Source organism: Capra hircus, chromosome 1, assembly GCF_001704415.2.
Source record: "Capra hircus breed San Clemente chromosome 1, ASM170441v1, whole genome shotgun sequence".
NCBI lineage: Eukaryota > Metazoa > Chordata > Mammalia > Artiodactyla > Bovidae > Capra > Capra hircus.
In genome coordinates this window covers 69,329,363-69,356,345 of record NC_030808.1, presented here as the reverse complement: position 1 = coordinate 69,356,345, position 26,983 = coordinate 69,329,363, and the positions used below count along the sequence as shown (strand labels likewise).

Here is a 26,983-nt window from a genome sequence, read left to right as displayed (position 1 = left end):
TTGGCCACCTGATGCAAAGAACTGACTCATTAGAAAAGACCCTGATGCTGGGAAAGATTGACGGCAGGAGGAGAAGTGGACAACAGAGGATGAGATGGTTGGATGGCATAATGACTCAATGGACATGAGTTTGAGCAAGCTCTGGGATATGGTGATGGACAGGGAAGCCTGGCATATGCTGCAGTCCATGGGGTCACAAAGAATTGGACACGACTGAGTGACTGAACAATAGCAGGGAGGTAGAGGGCAGCACTGACAGCTCTGGAAGCTAGTTTGGGATTTTATATCAGCCATTGGAGATGGGTGGTGCATTTGGATGATGTGCCCTGAGTCTTGAGAATGAACTCCTGACTGGTGGCTTTCAGAATTAGAAGGGTTCTGAAAAAGAATTTAGTTTACCTGTTACTGAGAGCATGATCTACATCACCTGGGCTCATTTAGACTGCAGACTCTCATCCCTGGTGGACATCCCCACCTGGACATCCCAGGTGCCTATCCCAGGTGGATAGAGTTATCATTTGCATTTTGAAGAAGGGCTCACTTACAGTCCCACAGTGAGTCTGTGGCAGAATCAGAGCGTGAGCCCAGGTGTCCTGTTTCTTGGTCCTGTCACTGTTCTTCCCTTTCTGCCAGAGATCCCCAGGGCCTCATGCTCCACCCCAGGGAGGAGAAGAATAGCCCTGGCTTCTCCCAGATCTACCCTCTTTGAGCTCAGTTTGGGCACATTTTGCTCTCTCATGACTGAGGCTGCCTCCCCCATTGCAGCCCCCAGACCTGACACCAAAGCCCTGAGGCAGAAAACTCCACTGAGCAGCCCAGGCCCCTGGGGGCTTGATGGGCCAGACTGCCCGTCTGTGTCCACTTTGGACCTTCTGGGATTGGGCCATATCTGAGTAAAAGCAGGGGCTGCATGGCAGGAGGTCTGTGAGAGCCTCAGTGATAGGATGCGGCCTGGACATGCCTCTTTTCTCTTTGGCACTGACCTGTCTTTGTCAGGCCATTTTAGCTTTTCTGTCCCTCCTCCAAAACGCAGGTCTCTGTCCGCATGAGACAGAGTCCCAGAGCCATCAAGGCAATGCCGGGCAATGGGCAGGCCATCCCGGGTTCCAGGTGGGTTCTGCTGCAGAGGAGGCTCTTGGGAGGGGCGAGTGTCCAGGGTGAGGCGGGGCCCTTGGTCAAGGCGCCCGGTTCACCTTTCCCTTACTGCTCACCCTACTGTACTTCCGGCTCCTCTGGGATCGTCTGGGGCCTGGTGGCCTTCTCGCGCCCTCCCCGCCCCCAGGCCTTGTTTTGGTGTGTGTGTCCCTTCCCAGAAGCTCGGCCTCTCCTTTCCTTTTCCTTGCAGGGCTGCTCTTCCTGTGATGTCCTAGGATCCGGGCAGTGTGCCCCTCCCGCCTTCCTCTCCCTGGGCCCTTCCTCTGCTCTTTCTATTCCTGGTTGGACCGGCCTCTCCCATTGTCGTTCCCCGGAAAGGGCTGTCTTGCTGGTCGAGGGGTGGGGGACCTGAGCCAAGAAGAAAACCAGGTGGGAAGCCCCTCGCCCCACCCGGGCTTATCAGAGGGATGGCAGCGCCCCCCGTGCCAGCGTCATTTTTAGAAATCTCACTTTCCAAGTTAGTCAGCGGTGGCCATCTGACACCCACGGTGGGGGCAGGTGATGACTTCCCGCTGCCTCCTCTGATTTCAGCGGACCCCAGGGCTGGTGAGGGCGGGGCAGCACACAGTTTCCCGGAAGCCACCTTCCCAGAGGGTGCAGCCCAGCCTGAGGGAGCCGCCCTTTGCAGCAGTGCGTGACTCGGGCTGGCTCCTTTGGCCCAGACAGGCAGGGTCCTGTGATAGTCCTTGGGAGCGGATCCTTGACCCTGCAGGGGGCTTCCTACGGTGACAGGAAGCTGTGATACCCAAGTGCCAAGGGGGAAGGCCAGCCTTCAAGCATCTTCCCTCCTCTGCTCTTGCCTGGTTTTCATCATGTTTTCTCTTTCCTCACTTAAGCTCATAACTCACGTGGGGCCAAAGACTTTTTTACTGTGGATACAGAAGCAGGTGTTCAGGTCAACCCCAGATAGAGTCACCCGCCGCAGCTGCAGGCACTGAGCATTCTGGGCCTCGCAGAGCTGGAAGACACCAGCTGAGAGCGCCGGAGCCCCTCTTGTTACCAGCAGAGTCTCTGAAGGGCCCACAGAGGTGAAGACACTCACCTCAGAAATCTCTGGGGAAACAACTCAGGATAAATTGCAGGGAGTTGCTATGGTAGATGGAAAACGTTGACTTCAGACAGACCTGGGGTGGAGGCTGGGCTCTGCCTCTTCCCAGCTGTGCACACACCCCTCAGTGCATGTGGCATTCCACAGGGAGACCCCCATGGGCCCCGCAGAGGTGCAGAAGGGGAGATGCGGTGACCTCGGGGGCGTTTCTCTCAGAGCTGAAGGAAACCGGCTGTATGCATCCCTCTGTGTGGGAGGGTGGTGTTGGGGACCTGGAGACCGGCCTCCCGGAGGAGAGGCCAGGGCTGTCATACAGGCAGGTCTGCTGTGTGACCTTGGACAAGACTCTTCACCTTCATGAGCCGGGTTTGCTCACCTCTGATCTTGCAGGGTAGCTGTAAGGATCAAAGATGATGTTATAAAGGGCTTGGTCCCCAGTGACTGCACAGAGGAGGTGCTTCATAACTGATGACTGCCACTATGTTCAGAAGGCAGTATTCCGGGATGCCCCTGGGGGACCTGCTCTGTCCCCATGTGTGCAGATGCCTTGCCTGGCAGAGATGACAGCAGGAGATGTTGCCCTCTGTTCACCCCAAGGCACGGCATCGTGGGACTTGAGACATCATAGGTGCCCGTGGGGCCTGCCAGAAGTCTCAGGTACAGAGGCAGCCCCTAGCATAGAGGTCCTGAACCTTGGGGAGGCTTCAGGGAACCCCCCCAATGGAATGCAAAATGTGCTTTCATCAGATTCTCAAATGGGGCCATGACTAGAAGAATTAGCAAATCAGGCAGCAAGACCCACTGTGAGAGGCCATGGCAGGTGGTGTCTACTCAGCCCTGCAACGCTGGATGTGGCCAGCGGACCTGGATAAGGCCACGCCATAAGTACAAATTCTTCTGAGACCAGTGCCTGACCTGGGCATCTGCTCCACATAAGCTCAAGGTCCAGCTGGACCACAGGTTAGGGTTGTGGGCAAGAGACTGGAGCCCCGGAAGTCAGGATGAAGGCCAGGTCTTCTGTGGGGCTAGCTCAGGACTGGGGAGCATAATGTGGGGGGCTGTCAAATGGGTGGACATCATAAGGGCCCTGGGAAGGTAAGGGCAGAGACACAGAGACAGGTCCACCATGCGAACCTAGGGCTCCTTCTCATCCACTAGAATGTGGCATGTGTGAATGGTGGCCGTAAGGTCCTCCCCTGCTGGACTGGGCTGTGTCAGAAATGATCTCTCTAGGCCTTGAATTCCAGCTTGAGGAAAATCACTGCAGGATCTTATCTCAGAGACCTGAGACTGTAGGTGTTTCCTCCCTATCTTTTGCTCAATTTCATTTTTTTCCCTTCTGTTTCTTTTTTGCCCCTTATTTTACTTGCCCTATCTTACTTATGTTTTTCTCATAAGCTACTTAAATCATTTTGAAAAATGGGCAAGTATCATTTTGAAAAACAGGGAGAGTATAAATGGAAAGGAAAAAAAAGAAATGAATTTGTTTATAGAAAAGCTATCTGGAGAAAGTAGGCTTTCAGTTGTGGGATGTTTTGTTTGCTTTTACAAAAGGCATTAATTTTTGATGATAAGTTGATTATGCTCATGACAGACAACATGGAAAGTTTTTAAACATAAAAAAAAAAAAATTGCCCATGGTTGCATTATACAGACAATAACCATTTTTGGTATATTTGCTTTTCTTACATATATATATTAAAACTTTTTTTTGTATTCATCCTATAAATGGTATCCAGTTTCTTACTTAATATATATCATATGTAACATGGATAGTTTTCTTTGGCACTGGTAAGTCTTTATAAGGATTTAAAATACCTCAACCTTTCAATTGGACATTTAGACGCTCCCCACTTACACAATTATAAATAACTCATTGACAAGCATCTCTGTTCATAAAGTTCTTGTCGAAGTTAAGATTTCCTTGAGAACAATTCAGGACTGGACTGGGGGGGAGAGGGCTGGGGTCAGCAGCAGTCGTCAGTGTGAGCGAGTGCTTGTGAGCGTGTGAGAGCTGCATTTGTGATCTTCCTGCAGAGGAGGGACCCCGCCCCCGCCCCTGCCTCCTGGAATAAGCCAAGTGACTCATCCCCTCAATCTGTGGATCTCATTGGTGGGATGATGGAGAAAGAGAAGAGGCTTCCCAGTGACTCATTTACGGTGCCTGAGATCCCTCTGGCCCTTGAGGCTGACCGGGGCCAGGCCCCTCAGGCCTGGTGACCAAATACCCGCCCATGGCAGGGTGGCTTCGGGGACAGCCAGGATCAGCGGAGCCTGATGAAGTGTTCATGATCCTCACGGCTGGCCCTGTGCTCAAATGTGCTCAGACCTGTGTGTCATCCAGCTTGGCCGAGCTCCCTTCCAAGGCAGGCTGGGCTGGTTTTCTCCTCAGAAAGTCTAGTCAGCAGGGTCAGCCAGCGGATAAACTAAAGTTAACTTAGCTATTATTGCTTTTCTGTTAACGAGGGGAGGACCAGCTGTGAAGACGCCAAGCCATTCGGAAATGCTGCACAGCCCTTGGGATCTAAGGTTCAGGAGAAAGAGAGCAGTTGACAGTGATTTTAAGGCCTGACTGGACTCCCCAGGGTTCCTTGTGCTTCACTGAGCTTTCATTTTACTGTTTTTTTTTTTGAAAAATATTTTTCCTATGAAGATATGAATCTTGGAAGCCATGAGAAGTGCCCGTGATCTCGGACTCATCAGCGAGCCGGCACTCTTTACTGGATGGAAGCTCAGGGTGAAGTTAAGCTCCGAGGGTGGTGGAGGACAGGCTGGCAGGGGGTTGTCACCGCAGCCCTGGGGGTCAGCTATGGAGAGACTGATGGCTAAGTGCTCGTCTTGCATGTCAGAGGGGATAGAGGGAAAAAGATCAAGACTGAGTTGTGGACTAGAGTGAGCAGGAACAAACCAACTCATTCTCTAAAAACAGACACTGGATGTCCTGCGTGTTCCTGAGCCCAAGGACACCGAACTTGTATCTTAAATTCCACAGCCCACTAACACATCCACAGATGCTGTTCAAGGTGACCCCCTTTGACAAAAAAGCAGTATCTGTAGGAGTGAAACCTTTTAACTGCATTTAAGGCAATGTAAAAAATGTTTAAAATGCTTTGAAGAAATCAGATCTGAGATGTTTCTGCTATAAAGTAGTCTCTGAACCATCAGACTGAAAGCACAGAAGCAAAAGATCCAAGAGCAAGGTTCTTTCAGTGTAACCCATATTTGCACCTGGCCTGCTGTGTGGCAGGCACAGTGGTTGGGCCTGGGGGACAGAGGCGTTTAAGAGCAGATCTCTAGCCGGAAGGAGTCTGGTCATGGAGGGCACTTAGGAGGAGGATTCTGATCAAGGAGTTTGTATAAAGCCCAAAGAGAGCAGCATTTGGGTTGGGCTTGAAGAGAGAGCACCATATTGATATTCAGAGATGTGGGGAAGGCTCTGGAAGCAGGGGACGCGGGAATGGGTACTAGTGGGCTTCTTGGGCAGAGTTGTCTGTGTGACCGCTGGGAAGAGGAAAAGGCAAAGCACAAATAGGAAACGGTGGGCCATTGCCAGGTTGTGGGGAGCTTCCACACTCCTCTTAAGGAGTTTGGACTTTATTCTGTAGCTAGTAGGAATCTATGGGAAGGTTTTTGAGCAGGGAGTTAATGTAATTTTTTAAATCAAAAGCAAACACATCAGTGCATGCTCATCGAAAGATTTCAGCTGTACTGAAGTCTATAAGCAAAAAAAAAAAAAAAGCTCCCCTTCCTAGAGGTGACTACTCTCTTCTTCATGTCATTTTATTTACCTACATCTGTAGATATAGATATACAAAAGTCAAGCCCTAGATGTGGGAAGGAAGATGTTTCTATTATCTTCTGTGTTCTCTCCCTGCCCCCTACATCATACCTACCTTTTCCTATTTAAAGTTACTATTTAAAGCTAGGACTATTTACTATTTAAAGCTGGGGCTGTAATCTAGGGAACTTGTGTTATGTCTTGTCACTTGGCTCATTTTGCTTGCTTCTGTATTATTTCAGAACATGGTTTTATTGGATACTCACCAGAACTGCTGCAGAACAATACTCTGCCAGATTACAGCCCTGGAGAGTCCTTTTTCACTGTCTTCGGGGTGTTCTTCCCCACAGCTACAGGTACTGGCATTCTTTTTCATTATCATGTTAGGGATATAAGTAAATGCTTGGTTCCCAAAATGCAGTATCATAATGGACCTGCATGTGCTTTTAGGCTATATATCTGACTTTATAGATGGCCTTAGCTTTAACCACACATCTATTCTTTTGACAGAGGCTTTACTTGTTCATAATTCCTGAAGGCTCCCAACATGATTTGATCCTCCTTACCCCTTATACTTACATATTGACGCCTCTTGGCCAAGTTAGTGGAGGGGACATATTTCTCTTAGGGCTAAGCAGGCTGGATTCCTCAACAGGACAGCTGCCCTTTCCACCTTGTAGTGAGTTCAGACTGGTCTCTAATCTCCCGCTCCCCTCCCCTACCCACATGTCTTCTCCCAGGGGGCAGAGAAATGCTCTCCTCCTCCTACCGCTTTGACTGTGGGCAGTGTCAGGATCCCACGGGCGAGGACCTCGGCTCTTCCCCCACTTTCCCGTCCTGTGGTGCCTGCAGAGGAGCCTTGCACAGCTGAGGTCCTGGTAGAACTGCTGCATGCCCGAGTCCCAGGCCCAGAAGGAAGTAAGCTAACGTGTTGACCAAATGCTCCACAAGAAATAACCATTTACTAGGGACTGGGCTTGTTCCCAGCACACAGACTCAGAAAAATGTTTCTTTCTCCATCCAGGCAGTGTTGATGCCCTGGAGCTGATTTTGTCTCCTTTCCCTTCTCTCTCTGCCTTCCTCCAAAGAGAAGGGAGGAAAAGCTACTAGATTTTTGAAAATTTAAGAGACTGTCCCTATCAGATGTGGACAAGGATTTGGAGGAGCTGGAACTTGCATACATTGCTGATGGGAAGGTAAAATGGGCAACCATTTCTGGAAAATGGTTTGACAGTTTCTTAAAAACCAACATATACCCAGCCATTCCAATCCTGGTTATCTACTATTGAGGAAAAAAAAAAAGCATGTCTCCATATAAAGGCTTGTATATGAAAGTTCAAAGCAACTTAGTCTGTTATAGTCCCAAACTGGAAGCAACTCAAATACTCATCAACAGGTGAATGGAGAGACAAATTATGGTATCACCACACAAGATGAAACTACTCAGCCATTAGAAAAAGTGAACTATTGATAACTTGTGACGATGTAGATGACTCTCAAAATAATGCTGCTGTGTGAAAAAAGTCAGGCAAAAAAAGAGTTCCTTTTTAAAAAGAGAAAATTATTTAAAAATCCATTTCTGTGAAATTCTAGAAAATGCAAACTACGGTGACAGAAAGCAGGTCGTTAATACCTAGGAGTGGAGGTGAAGGCAGCAGGAGGGAGGCCAAGGAAGTTTGAGGGGATGAAAAAATGTGTTTCTCACTGTGGTGATGGACTCGCAAGTGTGTTCTTGTCAAATTTTACAGACTGTTACACTGTAAACCTGCAACTTACTGTATGTTAGTTATACCTCAGTAAAGCTGTTAAAACATGGGGGGAAATTACTGACTGTAGTCATATTTAACAACTTCCCTGAATCCCTCTGGCCACCACCCCTTACTCTCCCCTCCACAGCCAGTCTCCCCTCCACAGCCAGTCTCCCCTCCCAACCACCTTCCTGCCTCGTGCTCTACTTGTCCACTCTCTCCTTTTGGAATTCCAGGCCTGTCTCTCCAGTGAAATGGTTCTTGCCAAAGTCATCAGTGGCTTCCACTTAGTTCAGTGGGTACTTAGATTTGTCAGTGTGTTTGACCTCTCAGCCGCGTTCCACTTTCTCCTTTATCTCTCGTACCTTCTATGATGTAGCACCCTCCTCTGACCCACTTGATAGGGGCATCCTCTTCTGCCTGCCCATTCAGTGTTGGGGTTCTTCAGGCTGTGCCTACTGTTTCCCTTGGGATCTCATTCATGCCCATTGTTCAGGGACCACCCACAGTGCTGGCCATTCCCAGATTTATGCCTCCAGCCCCAACTTCTCTAAGCTCCACATCATGTATTTAAGTGCCTACATGACAACTTCTCTTGGTATCCTAGACTCAGCATGTTCAGAACCCATCCATCCCATCAGCCCCTACTGGTTCTCCTCCACTCCTGATCTCAGGGATGGCACCCTCATTCCCCCAATTGCTCGAGCTGGTAGCGGGGAGTTACTTGTGACACCTTCCTCTTGCCAGACTCCTCTGTCCATGGGATTCGCCAGGCAAGAATACTAAAGTGGGTTGCCATTTCCTCCTCCAGGGGATCTTCCCAACCTAGGGATCGAACCCATGTCTCCTGTGTCTCCTGCATTGCAGGCAGATTTTTTTTTACCCACTGAGCTATCGAGGAAGCCTCTTCCTTACCAGTCCCCTCCAAGTCCTGTGAATTTTACCTCCTAAATTTACCCGCCTTTACTCTCGCTTCCCTCTGTCTCTACCACCTGACCTCTCTGCCCCAAGCTTCATTTCTCAGCTGAGTAACTAAGGCAACTCTGAGTTGACACCCCTCCCCCTGCTCCCACTTTGAGGCTTGGTCACCAGAAGGAGGCTGGAGCTAGGTCTCAGTGATGGCAGGTAGCATGCTGTTCTACAGTCCAGGTGTGCCAGAAACAAGGTGTTTCTTTCATCTTAATGAAGTGGAAAGAGTTGGTCTCTGACCCTAAGCCTTCAGTCTGCCAGGGTGGCTGGAAACTGCTGTCAGTCATTCATCACGCCTCTGCCTTGCCCTGTCAGGTCTCAGGGTCTTACTAAGTACCAGGGCATGTCAGGGGCTCTGGCTGTTCATCATCTGTGCTCTGAGCCAGGCCCTCCCACAGCCCTGTCTGCAGATCCCTTTAGGTTTATGGTCTCTGCTGCTTCTGAGCCACTTTGGGGGATGGAAGGTTTGCTGAACCTGGGAACCACGTGCCTAGAGTCTGTGTACCTCTCAGACCCTCTTTCCTGAGGTCTTGCTGGATCCCACTGGTGCTTCCAGGGAGTAGGCCTCAGGTCTCTGTTGTTCAAATCCTGTGGGCCTTTCTCTTCCTGCCCGAGCGTGAGGGGCAATCTTCTGTTCTAATACAGGGGACACTGCTGTCCAGGGCCAGCTTCGTGAGCATGAATTTATGCATTCACACTTGGTCATAAGCTCAGGAGGACCCCACACTTGGTTTAATGCTTTGCTGTTGCTGAAATTCTTAATAATTTTTGAACAAGGGGTCCTACATATTTTTTGCACTGGGCCCTACAAACAATGTAGCAAATAGGTTTTGTCCCCACCAGGCTCTCCCCAGTCCCTCTGCAGCTTCTTTTCTACCTCCTCCTGCTGCTGCTGCTGCTGCTGCTAAGTTGCTTCAGTCGTGTCTGACTCTGTGCGACCCCATAGACGGCAGCCCACCAGGCTCCCCCATCCCTGGGATTCTCCAGGCAAGAACACTGGAGTGGGTTGCCATTTCCTCCTCCAATGCATGAAAGTGAAAAGTGAAAGTGAAGTAGCTCAGTCATGTCCGACTCTTTGCGACCCCATGGACTGCAGCCTACCAGGCTCCTCTGTCCATGAGATTCTTCAGGCAAGAGTACTGGAGTGGGTTGCCATTGCCTTCTACCTCCTCAGTTCAGTTCAGTTCAGTTCAGTCACTCAGTCGTGTCCGACTCTTTGCGACCCCATGAATCGCAGCACGCCAGGCCTCCCTGTCCATCACCAACTCCCGGAGTTCACTCAGACTCACATCCATCCAGTCAGTGATGCCATCCAGCCATCTCATCCTCTGTCATCCCCTTCTCCTCCTGCCCCCAATCCCTCCCAGCATCAGAGTCTTTTCCAATGAGTCAACTCTTCGCATAAGGTGGCCAAAGTACTGGAGTTTCAGCTTTAACATCATGCCTTCCAAAGAAATCCCAGGGCTGATCTCCTTCAGAATGGACTGGTTGGATCTCCTTCTACCTCCTAGATCCTCTAAAATCTCCTAAGAGCCCAGCCTTTTGAGAAACAGAAACCAAAATAATGTGAAAAGTCTACTTCTTCCCTGCCGCGTATTTCCACCAAGACACTAAAATAAAGGTCACGTTCCTCTTGAATGGACAGAAAAGGAAAGGGGGAGGGGATGAAATACACGAAGAAGAAAATTTTTGAAATTTTTTACCATTAACATCTGAAAATATTTTCTAGCCCCTTCTGCTCCCCATTTCCCCCACACCTTGCCCCTCCCCAACACATTCAAGAGGCTTCCCACCAGAGCGTTTGTTTCCTTGGGCCTGGCAGGCAGCCCTGGTGCCAGGTGAGATCCTTGCTTGCAGGTGCCAGGTTAGCAGTTCCAGCTGAAGCAGGGCCGTGGTCCTTTGAGGCAGGCAGTACCAGCAGGATGCCACCTTTTGCGCATGACCCCGTCAGGCCCCCTCCAAGCTTCCCCCATGGCTTCCCTCCTTTCTACTTGCAGGCCTTGCATCTGTAAGAGAGAGAATGCCTGGCCTGCGTGAAGGGCCCGGGGTGGCGCGCCTTCCCTCTGGTGCTTCACCCCTCAGTAGGGCATCAGCAGTGGCCTGAGGTTGGAAGATGCCACCCAGGAGCCCAGGATTTGAGCTGGACTACCATTTGAGATCAGCCAGTCCAGCGACTCTCAACTTTTTATCTTTTAATACATGTTCATTTTTGTTAATCATACTGAAAACCTTACTGCACTGGAAATTCTGTGCCTCCCCGGACCAGGAGTATCTTGGTCCTTTCTTTGAGAAAGATTCTACCTAAGAAGATTAGCCAAGCTTCTTTATTTTCTGTGACTTAAATTATGAAGGTATTGTTTGGTAATATTCTAAATATAAATTTATAATATTGAACAAACTGTCTACACAGGCCTCTTTTACCCCACCCCTCTTAAGGGATGTGCTTTTCTGCCTCCCTGACACCCCCGGCCCCATCCCCACCCTCCACAGCCCCATCTGGGCCCAACCAGGTTGAGAATCACTGATCTGGGAAATGAGCACAGAGGAGTTTATGAAGGATTGAGGAAGGTCACCCAGCTAATTAGTGACCAGAGTTGTTAGGAGAAACACACTGACTGAAACTGCCTACTCTCATCAGGCACCATAGTAACCATTCCTGTGAGTTATTTTACGACAGGAGGTCCTGGTAAGGAATATGGGACTAAAAAGCCACCGACAACTGGGAGAATTTGGGAAAGGTCAAAAGGAGATACTCATGTCCCATTGCCCTCCCAGAATCCTCCTTGTTAGAATCCATCTTGGCTGAGCAATGTGTGCACCACCAGGAAGGGCCCTGAGTCAGAATGATTGGCCAGAGACAGTCTAGAAACTAATCCCATCACCGTAAAACCTGAGACTGTGAGCCACATGGCGGAGCAGGTCTCCTTGGTTCGCTGACCTCTTGCTCTCCACCCAGGCGCCCCTTCCCAGTGAAGTCTCTTGCTTTGTCAGTACATGTCGCCTCTGACAATTCTTTTCTGAGTGTTAGACAAGAGCCCACTTTCGAGCCCTGGAAGGGGTCCCCGCCTGCAACAGAGTTGGGCCACCATCCCTCTGTAAAGGGTTGCCTCTCCTGGCTATCTCTGCTTTCCAGGGGCTCCAGTGTAAACACAGTAGGCAGGACAGGCAATTTGTATCCCTTGGCTTTCCCCTGGCAGATGTTCCATTAAGCTATGAGAAGCATGGATGATTGGCAGTTTCCATGGTGACGGATTTGCCAAGGATTAACTCTGAGTGAGTCATGGCTGGGGCTCCCTCCAACGCCATCCTCTCCTGGAACAAGAGAACCTCCAGGCTGTGAGAGGGGAGAGGAGTTTGGAAGAACAGACACTTCCAGTCCCGCGACCCTGCATCCTCATCTCTGACCAGTGACATGTTATTTAGGTTACTCTAGATTTTATCCCCGGGGGCGGGAGACTTCCTGGGGAGAATAGCTGAAGCCTAGGTTTCAGTGGCTCCTCTGGGTTTAGGAAGCGAGGTCTTCAGTCAGCCCTCCTCGCTGCACTCCACCACACCCTGTGGTGGTGGCTGCAGGGTGGGGCTGGGACCTTGGAATAGACTCTGCGTTTAGTTTCCCAAAGCACTTTCCTTCTCTGAGCTATACCACCACTTTCTCTGAAAAACAAACACCTCTCCCTATAGTTATTCATGCACACACACAGCCACTCTGGGAACCTGGGACCACAATACATGGAGGAACTAGAAAATGGAAATTCACTGGGATAAATACCATTGTGTGAAGTTGTGTAACCCTTGTCCCCAAATTTCAGACTCCTGCTGGAAGGGATAAGGGCCTCTTGTGGTTGACCACACCCAGCATCAAAATGTATGTGGGAAACCAGCAGCCTTTACCAGAATGTCCACGCTTACCTTTGTGGTCAGGAGCCCTGCTATTTCTGTGACATCCTTTGGCCTCCCTGGACCTGATCCTATCTCTCCCCACCCCACACACATACACACACTCTGAGAAGTTCTGGAATCTTCTGAGCTCTTCCAGATTGGCTGGCTGTCTCCGGGACCCTCAGCTCTAGGCATCCATGCTGGCTTTGCCCTCAGCCTACATCTCCATTCCTTCTCCCTCATTGTACCCCCAGGCCTCCTCCTAAGGTATGTGTTCTTGTGGGTGAGAGAACAAGGACCTGCTGGGCTGGAATGAGGTCTTGTTTTAAGGAGCAGAGAACCTGAGCAAGGACAGTCTGAGGGGGACTCACCCCCTGCATTCTGATGGACTTGTGAGCAGGAACAGGAGAAAGGAAGGGAGCTTTATAATTATCATGCATGTTTATTTTTGTAATTTCACGTATGGAATGTATGATTTTATCAAATTATCACAGTGTCTATGATAATTATCATCACAATAGCCTGCCACATCAGGCACTGTGCTGAACACTTCAGTCTTTCGTTTAGACCTCATCAGGACCCCAGTGCTTCTATCAGATGCAGACTCACCATGAAGCTGATGGAGCCTGGGTTTCAGGGCCCCTTGGTTGCATGACCTCGTTCTGAAGTTCCATTTCATATTCATAACTTTGTATTTTTAAAGTTTTAGGCCCCATGGAACCTGTATCCTTCCATGGGTTCTATTATTAATCCATCTTACATATGAGGAAACAATGACACAGAGAGGTGATTTCCCAAGGTCACCCGACAAAAAATGGTGAGCCCCATTGCTTCCCACATGCTTTGGCAAGGATGCTGGAAAAGAGGACACACGTTTGTCTGGAGCTGTACTCTACCCGGAAGTCAACAGATCCTGCTGGAATCCCAGTATTTGAATGTCCCATTATTCGACACAGTCTTTCCCAGCAGCATCTCTAAGGCATTGCGAGGGTAGAGCACTGATTAGTTCTGCCTCTAAGAACAAAGCAAAGAAGGGATGAAAGATTCCTACCTTAACAGCTAAACAAGCCAATCAGCCAGGTGTGGGGAAGGAGTGGGATTTTGACAATCAAGTGGAAGGTGAGGAGGGGCAGCCAGAGTGCTTAGGAACCCAGGGGAGTTCTGAGAGCGGAAGGGAGCCCATCTTCCCCCAATGGACATTCAAAAAAGATTTTTTTATTGTGGTATAGTTGATTTACAATGTTGTGTGAGTTACAGGTATACAGCAAAGTGCGTCATCAGTTATACATATACATACATACATATATCCACTCTTCTTGTTTTTTTTTAGATTCTTTCCCCATAGAGTTCCCTGTGCTAAGCAGCAGGTTCTTATTAGTCATCTATTTTATAGATAATAATGTGTATATGTCAGTCCTAATCTCCCAGTTTATCCCAGGCCCCCGCCCCCAGGTGGACATTTATTTAGCACCTACTAGGTGCCAGGCACCGTGCTAGGCGCCTTATAGATGTTCTTTCTAGCTTACAACAGTCCTGCAGGGTACATAATCTTATCCCCATTTGCAACTGGGGAGACTGGGGCTCAGAGCCACACTGCCTCCAAATAATAAAAGGCGGCAGATAAGGTTAAGTCACTTTAGTGCATGGATATTCTACTTTAATGAAAAAGAAAAATAATAAATTTATGAACTTTAACAAAGAAACAAAAAAGGCAACAGAGAAACAATATCTAAATGGAAAGGGAAAATTGAAGGTTTCTAAAGTAAGAGTAAGTAGTTCTTTAATGACCAACCAACAGAAACCAGGAAAGTCTAGAAAATGATTAGGCATTTTTCTTAAAAAAAAAAAAAATTGTTTATTTTGGGCCGTGCTGGGTCTTTGTTGCTGTGTGCGGGCTTTCTCTAGTTGTGGCAAGTGGGGGCTGTCCTTCGTTGTGGTGCACAGGCTTCTCTTGTAGAGCATGGGCTCGAGCACATGTGGGCTCAACAGCTGCAGCTCAAGGGCTCTGCTAGAATGTGGCCTCAGTACTTGTGGTACACAGGCTTTGATACCCTGTGGCATGTGGGATCTTCCTGGACTGGGGATCGAACCCAAGTCCCATGCACTGGCAGGCAGATTCTTAACTACTGGACCACAAGGGAAAAGTGAAGTCGCTCAGTCACGTCTGACTCTTTGCAACCCCAGGAACTGGAGCCTACCAGGCTCCTCTGTCCATGGGATTTTCCAGGCAAGAGTACTGGAGTGGGGTGCCATTGCCTTCTCCAGGGGATCTTCCCAACCCACGGATTGAACCCCGGTCTCCCGCATTGCATGCAAATGCTTTATCCAGAAGCCCCAGGCTTCTTTTTTTTCATTGTTCCCTTGTTGTTCAGTCACTGTGTCGTGTCTGACTGTGACACCATGGACTGCAGCATGCCAGCCTTCCTTGTCCTTTACCATCTCCCGAAGTTTGCTCAAACTCATGTCCATTGAGTCAGTGATACCATCCAACCTTCTCGTTCTCTGTTGCTCCCTTCTCCTCCTGCCTTCAGTCTTTCCCAGCATCAGGGTCTTTTCCAGTGTGTCAGCTCTTCACATCAGGTGGCCAAAGTATTGGAGCTTCAACATCAGGCCCCTTCAGGGTTGATTTCCTTTAGGACTGATTGGTTTGATTTTCTTGCTGTCCAAGGGACTCTCAAGAGGCTTCTCCAGCACTACAATTTGAAAGCATCAATTCTTCGGGCTCAGTGTTCTTTATGGTCCAACTTTCATATCCATACATGACTACTAGAAAAACTGTAACTTTGACTATACCGACCCCAGGATCAAACCTGCACCTCCTGCGTCCCTGCATTGCAGGTGAATTATTTACCCATTGAGCCATTGGGGAAGCCTTTTTTTGTTTGTTTTCTTAAGAATGCTCATTTTCAGGATCAAAAAAAGATAATAGGGTGGGAGTGGGATTAAAATAATAGGCAAGAGGTGAAGACTTTGATCTCTGTGCACTATGGTTGATGAAAGGGAAGGCAAGAAAAGACAGAGGACCACTATTTTGCAGATGCTGGTAAGTGGTTAATTGACATTTATCCTGGTTATTTTTATTAATAGCTGATTTTAGAGATGTTTAAGGGATCAGTTCCTCTCCTGACCATCCACGTCTATTGTCACAGATATTTGAGCCAGAGTGCCAAGCCAAACCCCCCAGTTCACCTGGTGCCACACAACCAGACTGTGAGGTTAATGGCAGTGCCCAGAAAGGTCTGGATGATGCTGGAGGTTTAACCTCCTCAGCTCAAGCTGGTAAAGTGATGGCCAACACCAATACCATCACATGTGAAAGCTGAGTCGGTGAAGAGATGTAAAAGGCCTCAGGACTAGGATGGAAAACCAAGTCAGAAGCCTTTACTGGTATGATGAAACCTGTTACCTAAGTCACGTGGTCACAAGATATCAGCCCATATCGTCATCCTGATATAGGGCGAGGACGTGGTTTAGGGTAAAGCAATTAACTGCTTCCTGGAACTGGCAGCTCAAGACCAACGAGGAGGGGAAATGCCCTGGACCAGGACAGACTAGTGATTCAGAACTGGTGACGGAAATTGCTGTAGGAAAACCAATGTGTGGTGCTGATTATAACTGATTATAAGTAGTGCTGATTATAGCTAAGTTCAGCACTCCTGTGGGGGCGGTAGCCCCAAATTAATCATGCCGTTACTCTGTTTTAAAAAGAAAAATCCAAAAAGAGCATGGGTGTTAGGAAGAAATGGAGAGATTCTATGATGTGGAGGAAATAACATGACTTGAATTAAGGAAACTTCAAAATGAGTTCTGCTGGTTTTGTAAGCAGCTAGCTTGAAAACATGATAAAATTGCTTCCCCTCTTGGGGCCTCAGTTTCCTCATCTGTGAAATAAAAGGCCAGAGCTGATGATCTCTAAGATACTTTCCAGCTTTAAGAATTGTTGATTCTAAATAGCCACTTTAAAGATTTTTAGGAAGCCTGCCAAAAAGAGGATAAAGATCAAATAGGAATTACAAAATGGACACTTCGTGTTTTCCAATGATTAAAGTGTTTCATTTTTTTAAAAAAGTGTTGAATGTCAAATAAGTTTTAGGAAATAGTATGTGCTACATTTCTCTTCTTAGAAATGGACAATGAAAATTAGAATGTTGTATGGTAAGTCCAGCAGTAAGAATCTCTAATCTTGTTTAATCAAGGTTTTCCCCACTGTTAAGTTTTCTAACTGTGGAACCTTTTTTCAGGGGGGCATTATTTGTAAATATCACTGAGAAATACCTATTCTACTATTCCTCCCCTAAATCTAGCTCTAACATTGATAATATTTTTAAATTGTAGCAGAAACAGAAAGAAAGGTAACTAGGGAATCTCTATAATACCTCGTAAGCATGGGTGAGAAATATGAAATCAAAATAACTTTTCTAGATCTAACTGGTAAGCAAGACATTTATAGTCCACCAGAACTAGAGATCCGGAGAAGGCAATGGAACCCCACTCCGGTACTCTTGCCTAGAAAATCCCGTGGATGGAGGACCCTGGTGGGCTACAGTCCATGGGGTTGCACAGAGTCGGACATGACTGAGCGACTTCACTTTTACTTTTCACTTTCATGCATTGGAGAAGGAAATGGCAACCCACTCCAGTGTTCTTGCCTGGAGAATCCCAGGGACGGGGGAGCCTGGTGGGCTGCCGTCTGTGGGGTCGCACAGAGTTGGGCATGACTGAACCAACTTAGCAGCAGCAGCAGCAGCAGAACTAGAGATCATCTGCTCAAGAATTGTGTAGTCGTGCAAGGGCAAAATTCTGGGAGTAACGGTGTGCAAACCAATCCAACAGGTGTGCCCGGAAGTCACACCCACAGGAGTCACCCTGCGGCTTCCTGTCTGGAGCGTGTTACTGCCCTTTCCTTGCCTCGGGAATTCTGTGTTCATGGTGCTGACTCCCTGATTTCTGGCTTGCCTGTTTTGTCTCAAAAGCCCGCCTCCTGGCTGTGTGGGCCTGGCCCGTTCCTGAGGGTGGCCTGTGTCAGTGTCAGCCGTTTCTGCGCCCACTGAGCAGGATTCCCACGTGCCCCATACCAGGCCAGCTAGTGGGACCTCTAATTAAAGGCAGGGTCATCACTGTGCAAGGGATTGTGGAGAGAGAAGAAAAGGGCGTTTGTTTGTTATGAATACAGAACCTTTTTGGAAGCAGGAAGTCATTACGATTAATCAATCACTTTCCTAGACAGAAGCGCCTATGGCAATGGAGTTCTTGTGGCTCCTTATTTCTAGACTTTTGTAAATGATCTGAAGGAAGGCATACAGAATGACATGACAAACTAGAGGAGGTATGAAAATGGCAAAGAATACATAGCAGTATGTCACCTTGCAAAGCTGAATGAATAGGCATAGCACTGCCAGGGGCTTGGGGGGCAGAATGAAGTCATTGCCGAAGGTAGGGAGCCAGGCAGGTAAGACACTGGTAAACCTGGTGATGGGTGAGAACCTTGGCGGAGGCTCAGCAGGTGGGAGGTTCAGAAAGAGGAGGTGTTAATGGATGAAGTTAGTGGGGCCTGAGTATCAGGTAGACCTGGAGATCTGGCCACGGCTGGCCTTGTCCGTCAGACTGTTCTAGCAACAAAGGACATGGTCCCACGAGCTGTGGTCAGAGTAAGGCAGGTCCTCGGCCTTGTTCTCTTGATCCAAATAAAACCTGTATGTGATTTAAAACATAAAAAATATAGTGCAGAGGTGCTTGTAACGTAAAGCAGTAGTCTCTCAGCCTGCCCTCCCTCCTCCACCAACCTGACCACCCAAAGAACCCCTCTATAGGGGCAACCATTTTTAGTCATTTTTAGTACTTCAGGAGCTAACTGCATTACCAAGCAATGTGCCTATACCTGAGCTTCCCTGGTGGCTCAATGGTCAAGAATCCGCCTGCAGTGGGGGATCTGCAGCTGACGTGGGTTGGATCCCTGAGCTGGGGAGATCGCCAGGAGGAGGGCATGGCAACCTGCTCCCATATTCTTGCCTGAAGAATCCCATCAACAGAAGAGCCTGCTGGGTTATGGCCCAGAGGGTCCCAAAGAGTTGGACACAGGTGAAGTAACTTAGCCTGCATGTACATGCTTATATCTATAACTTGATAGTCAAAGTCACATGTAATTTATTCACTCCATGATAAGAAATGTAGAGGGTTTAGCTTCCTTACATGTTCCTTTATCCACTTCCCAATTTTTAATAGTCATATTTTAATTTTTAGTTCTTTTTTGATTATCTTTATAACTTTAAATAATATGTTTAAGTCTGTTATCCATCCTAGGCTATATCTCTTCACTGCTTATTGTTGGTGTGGAAAATTAATATTCTGTGTTATGTTTTAAGATTAATGTATTAGGGTCATATTTATTTCATGTGTAAAGTATTTTGACAAGGAATGCGTTAGTTATCTTAAAGGAATCCCTGATTTTAAGGGATTCTGAATAATCCTTTTATATTTATGTTTTAGAGCAATATCAGGGAAGCTATGACAAGTTGATGACTAGCAGGTAAAGAGGAAAATCTCATGAAAGCTGTAATTTACAACTTGCAGTGAACAAACACAGTTTCACACACACACACATACACACACACACACAACCTCTCTATTTAAAAAGTTTTTTTTTCTTTTTTCTTTTGCCTTTAGTTTACAAGTCAACAGGTTTTGGAACTTCAAAGACAAGCTGTTGAATATTTTTGGAAATTTCTTTGCTCTTCTTAGCAAACATTTAGAAACTCCCCTTTATGATGACAAAATACAGAATAAATTCTAGCATTAACTTTAAATTTATTGCAGCTGGTATATAAATATTTGCTGGCCATTTCCTTATTGACCTAACAAATTTAATGGGTAACTCACATTTCAGGTTTTCTTATTAAACTAACTGAAGCTTGTAACATTCGGCCAGTCCTGAGTGAAGATCCTGGGACTTTTGTTTCCCACACTGCTGCTGCTGCTAAGCCGCTTCAGTCATGTCCGACTCTGTGCGACCCCAGAGATGGCAGCCTATCAGGCTCCTCCGTCCCTGGGATTTTCCAAGCAAGAGTACTGTAGTGGGTGCACACTACTACAACAAAAATATGAGTGCCTTTCCTCTTTCTAGTTCTCTTTTCTCTTTTCATTTCGGATTAGCTGTTAGCTATAGCTTTATGTTACTTTGTCAAGTAGATAATATTTGTATTCTACTTTGCAGCTAAAGTTAAGTCCTCTGGGCTATGTCTATGACTGTGTGGTTGTGGTTCACTGAAGAGCCAAGTGGTGGGCTAGAATTCCACTTCCTTGGCTGCATCTGACGTGGCCCTTGTGTTATTTAGGGGAGAATGTTCCTGATATAATGGCTAAATGGATTAACTTTAAGACTTTTTTTTTATTAGTTGTTTAAAGTCATGTCCTATTTTAGTTTCCTTCATATTTACATGTTGGCTTTCTTATTTACTTCTCCTCGAGTTTCAATAAGCGTTTTCTCTTGTTGCCAAAATATGCAGTCAGTAAATCTTTAAAATAATTCATAGTGTCCTTTGTGTTGAATCCAGTTCCTATCCAGAAGCATCCCTACTGGGGTCTCCATTCTTCTGCTTCAGGCCCTGCTGGTTTCTCTGCTGCACAACTGCACAACTATTATCTGGGACTTTATTAACTCCTGACTTATCACCACTGCTTTCTGAATCTTCTCTTTTTCTCTTTCATAGCTTATATCCTCATTTTACTGGAGTCCTTGCTTTAGTATCTTCCTCCGAAATGATGTGTGGGAGGTAAATTTTCTGAGCCCTTCTTTGCTTAACTTTCACTTAATTGGTAATCTGGCTAAAACTCTAGTTTCAAAATAGCTTTTCCACAGAATTTAAAAATCAGTGCTCCGTTGTTTTCTAGCACTCACTGTTGCTGTTGAGAAGTCTGATGCCAGTCTAATTTTTGTTCCTTTGTAACTGTTCAATTTTTATCTTTGAAAATATTTAGGATTTCTCCTAAAATTGCGCAATGATGCATTTAGGTGTGGGCCTTTTTGTTGTTTACTTTATGGGATATTTCAACCTGAAGGCTTGTGTCTTCTTCAGGGTGAAGACATTTATTTCTGTTGTTTACCTGCTTATTTTATTTTCTCTGTTCTTTCTTTCTGGACCTCCTGTTAGTTGGATATTGTAACTCCAAGATTTCTTCTCTGTTTCTCCTATTCTTTGCTCAAAATTTCTACCCCTTTGTCTTTCTGTTCTAAATTCTGGATTATTTACTTAACTTTATCTTCTAGATATTCCACTGCATTTTTAGTTTACGTGATCGTGTTTTTAATTTTAGTGATCATGTTTTTAATTTCCAAAAGTCTTTTTCTTGTTCTTAGATTATTTTTTGTTTTTAATAGCATCTTGCTTTATAGGTAGAATATTCTTCTTGGATGTTTATGGAGCTACTAATTAGATTTTCTTCAAAATTTTCTTCTGTGTCCTTATTTTTATGTTTCTTCCAGGCCAGTTTGTTCTGTTTTTATCATGCATGTGTTTATGTATTTGTTGTTGATTTTTGTTATACACTTGACGACCTTTGGTTGCTGGCATGGATCTCCTGCTGAGGTGTGTGGGGTCTGTCTCCTGGATGGGGCTCTTCCTTCAAGGAAGAGTTGACAGCAGTGCGTTTGTGGGCATGTCTGGCTCTTGAGAGCTTCATCTGGGGTGTGAACATCCATACTAGTGGTCCTGGTTTTCCTTGGGCAGTTTATTTAGATCCTCTAGATAAGCATTCCAAGGTTTTCTTTTCCTTTCTATTCCTTCTTTTCCTTTAGTACTCTGTATCATTTTATCCATTTTCTATGTTCCAGACATTTGTGGAAACTTTTCCTCTACTTATCGCTCCCCCCTCTTTTTTTTAAGGCATGCATCCATCTTCCCCTTTTACTATCCTTTTAATAGGGTCTTGGGAGGGAGAGGACTGAGAATAAAGAAAATGTGCCCTATATGCCATTTTAAACAAACAAAAAGCATTTAAGGATTACTTCTCCCTTATTTCACAATGATCACTGTAGAAAATTGAAAAAGTAGAGATAAACGATAAAATAAAAAATGATCTGTTTTTCCATCACCCAGAAATAACATTAATGTTTTGAACATGTTCTAGTTCCTTTTTCATTTTTCTGCACATCTATTTATCTGGTTTTTTTTTTTGTTTTTTTTTTCACAATAAGATCATACGGTATGTTCTGCTTTCAGATATGCCTCTGAAATGGAAACAATTGCTCTTTTCATGTCATAACATATCCTTGATGTTATTGGAGGGCTGGTATATATTGAAAGATGTATCATCACTTATTTAGCCAGTCCTCTACGTGGCTCAGATAGTAGAGAATTTGCCTGCAGTGCGAGAGACCCGGGTTTGAACTCTGGGTAGGGAAGATCCCCTGGGGAAGGAAATGGCAGCCCACTCCAGTGTTCTTGCCTGGGGAATTCCATGGACAGAGGAGTCTTGTGGGCCACAGTCCATGGGGTTGCAAAGAGTCAGACACGACTAAACGACTAACACACACACACTACTTTTAGACATTATATTGTTTATAATTTTCACCACTCTATATATACAAGCTTTAATAAACATTTTTGGATACATCTTTACTTATGTCCTTGACTGTTTACTTAGGATACAACCGTAGTAGTGGAACTGCTCAGTCAAAATGTGTGCAGTTCTCTGCCTTAGTTCAGCATTCATGGTAGTCTTTGAAATAGTTCCTCTTTAACTTTCTGGGCCCAAACTTTCACTTTACTCCACTGCACTTGAGTTCCCTCAAGCGTTATAGCAGAGGCGTTAAGAGAGCAATTTTCCAAATCACACAGGCCAGGGTTGAATCTTAGCTTTGCAACTTACTAAATGTGTGACCTTAAGCTATTTTGATTTACCTCTTTTAGCACTAGTTTCCTTGTCTATAAAATGGGGGGAATAATTCTACTTTTCTGATGTGGTTGTTCTGAGGATTAAATGAGATTTAAAAAAAAAAAAAAAAAGCATGAAAAGCACTTAATACAGGCCCTGTCAGGTTCAAAGGGTTCGTAAATCCATATTGATGGACTTGGACCCATTCCTCTCCCCAAACCCATGCAAAACGTCCTTCGAGACCACATTCACAATGCACCCACCCCCATGGGCTTGCAGAGCGTGTGTGGGCTGGATCCACATGTTCAGCATACGCTGTCTTGTTGGTTTCCTGCCTGTGTGTGTTTGGACCACAATGATGACATTCCCATCATGACTACGTGCTTCTCATGAGTGTTCATGAGAAATAGAGTCCACGGTGAAGAGGAGCTCGCCACTCAGTGTTGGCAGCATCAAGATGGTTTGTTGGAATCTGTTTAGAGCCCTTTGGAAGCTCAGGAGCTTTGAACACGGCTGCTGACTCTGAATATTGGATGAAACGTGTCCCTGGGGTCCCTGAACCCCAATGTAGTCTGGGGATAGCAGAGGGAAAGAACTCTGCTGAGCAGGCAGGGGTGGGTTCTTTGCTAAGGCTGAGTCTCTCCTGGGTGTTGTCCGGCTGGAAGGCAGAGCTCAGAGCTCAGCATGTGGCCTTGGGACCTTTGTGTGGCCTGACCGCCACCTCCCTAGCCCTCATTACTTTGCACTGGGCCATAAGATGCTTTTGTCGCTAGTCAAGCTCTCCTCCTGAGCATCAGCCAACCCACAAAAGTCCCTTTCACGCCTTGAGGATGCCTCCGCAGTTGCCAGGGGAGACTGAGAAGTGCAATTTGCAGAGCCGCAGATGGGAGGGCATGCCCGAGGATCCCTTCCAGGGAGGCCCCGAGGAGGGGAAGGGGATGTGTGGAGGATGCTGCTCACCCTTCTCTCCTGCCTGGGTGTCTTTCAGGAGTCATGGCCGGTTTCAACATGGGGGGCGACCTCAGGGAGCCTGCTGCCAGCATCCCCCTGGGCTCCCTAGTAGCCGTTGGCATCTCGTAAGTTCCCCTTGTGGCAATCAGCTGGAGAGAGGGAGAGAAAACCCCAGGCAAAAGAGGCGATTGCTCCTTTTGTTCTAAGAGTGCCCTGTATGTGACCAATCTATTCTATATTCCAATCCTCCTTTTAACACTCAGCCAGCTGGAAAATTCATGTCTGGTGGGTTTAGATGCTCGCCCTTTCATCCCCCCCGCCTGGGAATGCAGTAAGGAAGGGGGTCGTTAAGAAGGTAGACTCCTTTTTTCCTTTTCCCTCAGCCTCCTGCCCCTCCCCTTCCCCACCCCCATTTTGAACTTGGACGTTTTGTAACCATTGAGTTTCCAGGACCATTGCAGGGAATATAAAAAGGAAGAGTTTTGCAGACAAAATAAGATTTGCATACTACTCCCCTCCACTGATTGTCTGGGGGACTTCAGACAGTTAACCTTCTGAGCCTCCATTTTCATCTCTGTAAAATGGGGTTAATGAGAACACATGTGTCCTGTAGATTGTGGAGGAGATGCTGTATGTAATGGCGCACAGTAGGAACTCAGAGGCTGATTCTCCTCTTCTCCCAGCTTGCCTCCCCAGTGCTGCCCCAAGGCTGCCAGACTTCCCTGTGTTAGTTCACACTGTGCCACCCATGTGAGCAAGCTGGGTGCCTTGGGTCTGATTCTGACCTAGAATCTCTGTTTTCTCTCTGTACTATGGGAAGAAGCTCCTCTGCCTTCACTGGGTAGATGTGAAAGGTAATGAAATCCCAGACATGACAAGGATTAAAGTACCTGCATTATTTTAACCGTGATGTTTCAAAAATATATGAATACACCTCTTCATCATTGCTGAGTTTGCTTTAGCTTGTTGTAATGGCACTGTGGCTCCTAGCCAGGCATATAGCACTTGTCTATTTTGTGCTAAATAAGGTGATCTCTCTGGGAGGAAAATGAGGCTGACAAAGATAAGGGAGTGTGTCCAGAAGGAAAGGAAAGAGCCCTGCCTCATTTTTGGTCACAGCTGGGAGGTCCCAGGAGGAGCCTTTGGCCCATCCTCCTACTGTCCAGACGGGAATGAGGCCACTGGGTTCATGTGAGTTCATCGAGGTCACAGGGCTTCTGAGGGCAGAGCCAGGTCACTGCTGGCCTTTCACACTCGGCTTGGCTCTCTGTCACCTGGGGGCCAGGGAACAGCGGGACTCCGAGGCCTGACAGCTCATCGGCTTGTTCTGCTGCAGGAGGATGGGGTGCAGACCTGCCAGTCAGCCGTGGCCTGCATCCTGGCCAGCTGGGCTGCTCCCCACCCTAGAAAACCTCTGTGTGTTTTCCTCCATAAGAGGCAAATGATACATTTCTACATGTTTATGTGAAATGATATGTTTATATATATTTATATGAAATATGCTAGAGGAGACAAGAGTACTGGCAGTGCCCCCAGACAATCTGGGGAGCCTTCGTGATGGCCATTCTCTGTTCTTGGGGACAGTTCCCTGGGGGAGCCCTCAGGCTGAGAAGGGTGGAGTGGGACGGGGTTGAGTGATGTCGGGTGGCAGCCCCGTTCTGCTCTTGGGTTTCTTGCAGGTGGTTTCTATACATCGTCTTTGTCTTCCTGCTCGGCGCCATCTGCACCCGAGAGGCCCTTCGCTATGACTTCCTGATAGCGGAAAAGGTGGGTGAGTCCTGCAGCCTGGTGGGCTCAGGCGGCAGGTCGTTGATCAGCTCTGAGCAGCAATGGCTGCCTCCCCTTTGTATCCTGGATGGGGAATCCGTGTAGTCGCCGGCCCAGGACTACAGTACAACAGCCCAAACCATGGGAAAGGTACAGGTCCTTCATATGTATCCCTAGACCTGGGTAACCACATCAGAGAAGACACATGCATGCAGGTGCTAAATAATGGGGACACAGGCAACCCTACATGTCAAAAATCAGAGCAGAAACAAAGAATCTGGTCACCTGAGATCCCCAGCTCCAACAATCCTTCATTATTGCCAATAGCCTCCCTTCCACTGTGAGCAGAAAGCTACTCACAAGAAACCGATAAGGAGGAGGCTGATGAACAGAAAAGAGGGCAGGAAGCCCAGCGCCAAGGTGAGGGGTGGTGGGAGGCAGGGTCGGAGGCCCCTTGTCCTCTCGGGCTCCCCAGGGGATGGCCTGATGGATTTGGATACTGCATCTTTGTTTTCCTGAGCACTACACTGGCCTGAAGATGTTTAGCCAAGTCCTCATGTTCCACAGCCTCTGAACAGGCTGGAGGTCATGTGACAGTCAAGGACTCTCACTTGGCATCTCTAGAACCCAGGAGACTAAGACTTCCAGACATTTCGCTGGAAATCCCCCAAAACTCCTGTCTTCCCTTAAGTTCCCTGGGGGAAAGTGGACCCTGAGATTCCCGTCATGTATCAGAAAGACGCGCCAGGCCAGGGAGGTGTCCTTACTCAGTTAACTCCTGAGTATCTTTGCTCTTATTGCGGAAAAAGCACCTTTTTCTCTGGTGTGAGGCTTTGCAAAGCTGCCTTGCGGGTACATAGAGGGGTGCTGCTTGGGGCAGCCTAGGGCTGGCAGCACTGAACTTACATTTTAGATCTGTGTTTGGGCTTGCTTTTCACATTAGTGCGGGTTTCTTTTTCAGGTGTGTAGACGCCAGTGTCAAGGTGATATTTATTTTTGGGGGTGGGAAGGTGTCTTGGCCTTACCTTGCAAGAAGGTTTGCAAGGGGGAGCAGTTCAGGGAGTGAGAGCACTGACATCCACCTCCCAGGTCTCAGACCCCCCAGGTGAGCAGGGTTTACTCTCAAGGAAGGAGTCAGGGCCCCTCATTTATATGTCTGTGCTTGCTGCTGCCGTCTCACGTCTCATCTCCCAGGGGCCTCTTCTCTAACTGTGGAATGAAAAGCTGGGCTCCGTTAGAGCGACTAAAGGCCTCCGGGAGTAGCTGGGCCTGGACTGAGGGAGTGGCCAGCTGCTGTCCACACCATGCCAGCAAGCTCTGCCCCTTCTTAAGCCGGTTCTTTCTTGTGGATTCCCCCACAGAGGCCCTTTCAACCATCAGAGACTCTGATCTGGATGAAAAGTCAAATGATCCCCTGGGCAGGGCCCCTCTCTCCATTCCTTCCCCTGTTTTGCAGGGAAGCTAAGAATAGGTGTGCGTGACGGGGCAGCACGTGTCCCAGGAAGTCCACAAATAAGAGAGTAAGAACAGCTTTCACCAGCAGCCCCGGGGAGACTTCAGGGTGGAGATTCTACCTCTAATAATAGACTTATACGTGGAGGTTGGGGGTGGGGGACTCATTTGAAAGGCAGTGAGACAGGCAGGCCCGCACTTCGCTGGTGGCTGGGGCACCTGATAAACCCTGCCTGGCGGCAGCATGCAGGCAGGTCACTATGCACACAGCAGGTGAGAGGTGGAAAATGGGGTTTGGAGAAGACAGAAGACTGTTTCCCGGAACAGGCAGTTGTAAAGCCTGTGCAAGAAAGAAAAGATAGTATC

The 26,983-nt window shown here is 47.4% G+C and overlaps 1 protein-coding gene across 1 annotated transcript in view; it reads left to right on the top strand.

Annotated features, from left to right (window-relative positions):
- The window catches only part of SLC12A8 (solute carrier family 12 member 8), a 142,618-nt gene that overhangs the window by 75,494 nt on the left and 40,141 nt on the right, over positions 1–26,983 (top strand). Inside the window, exons 5-7 of the mRNA XM_018045881.1 lie at positions 6,224–6,337; positions 23,436–23,523; positions 25,078–25,165. Coding sequence (XP_017901370.1) covers positions 6,224–6,337; positions 23,436–23,523; positions 25,078–25,165 — 290 coding nt within the window. The remainder of the gene's footprint in view (positions 1–6,223; positions 6,338–23,435; positions 23,524–25,077; positions 25,166–26,983) is intronic.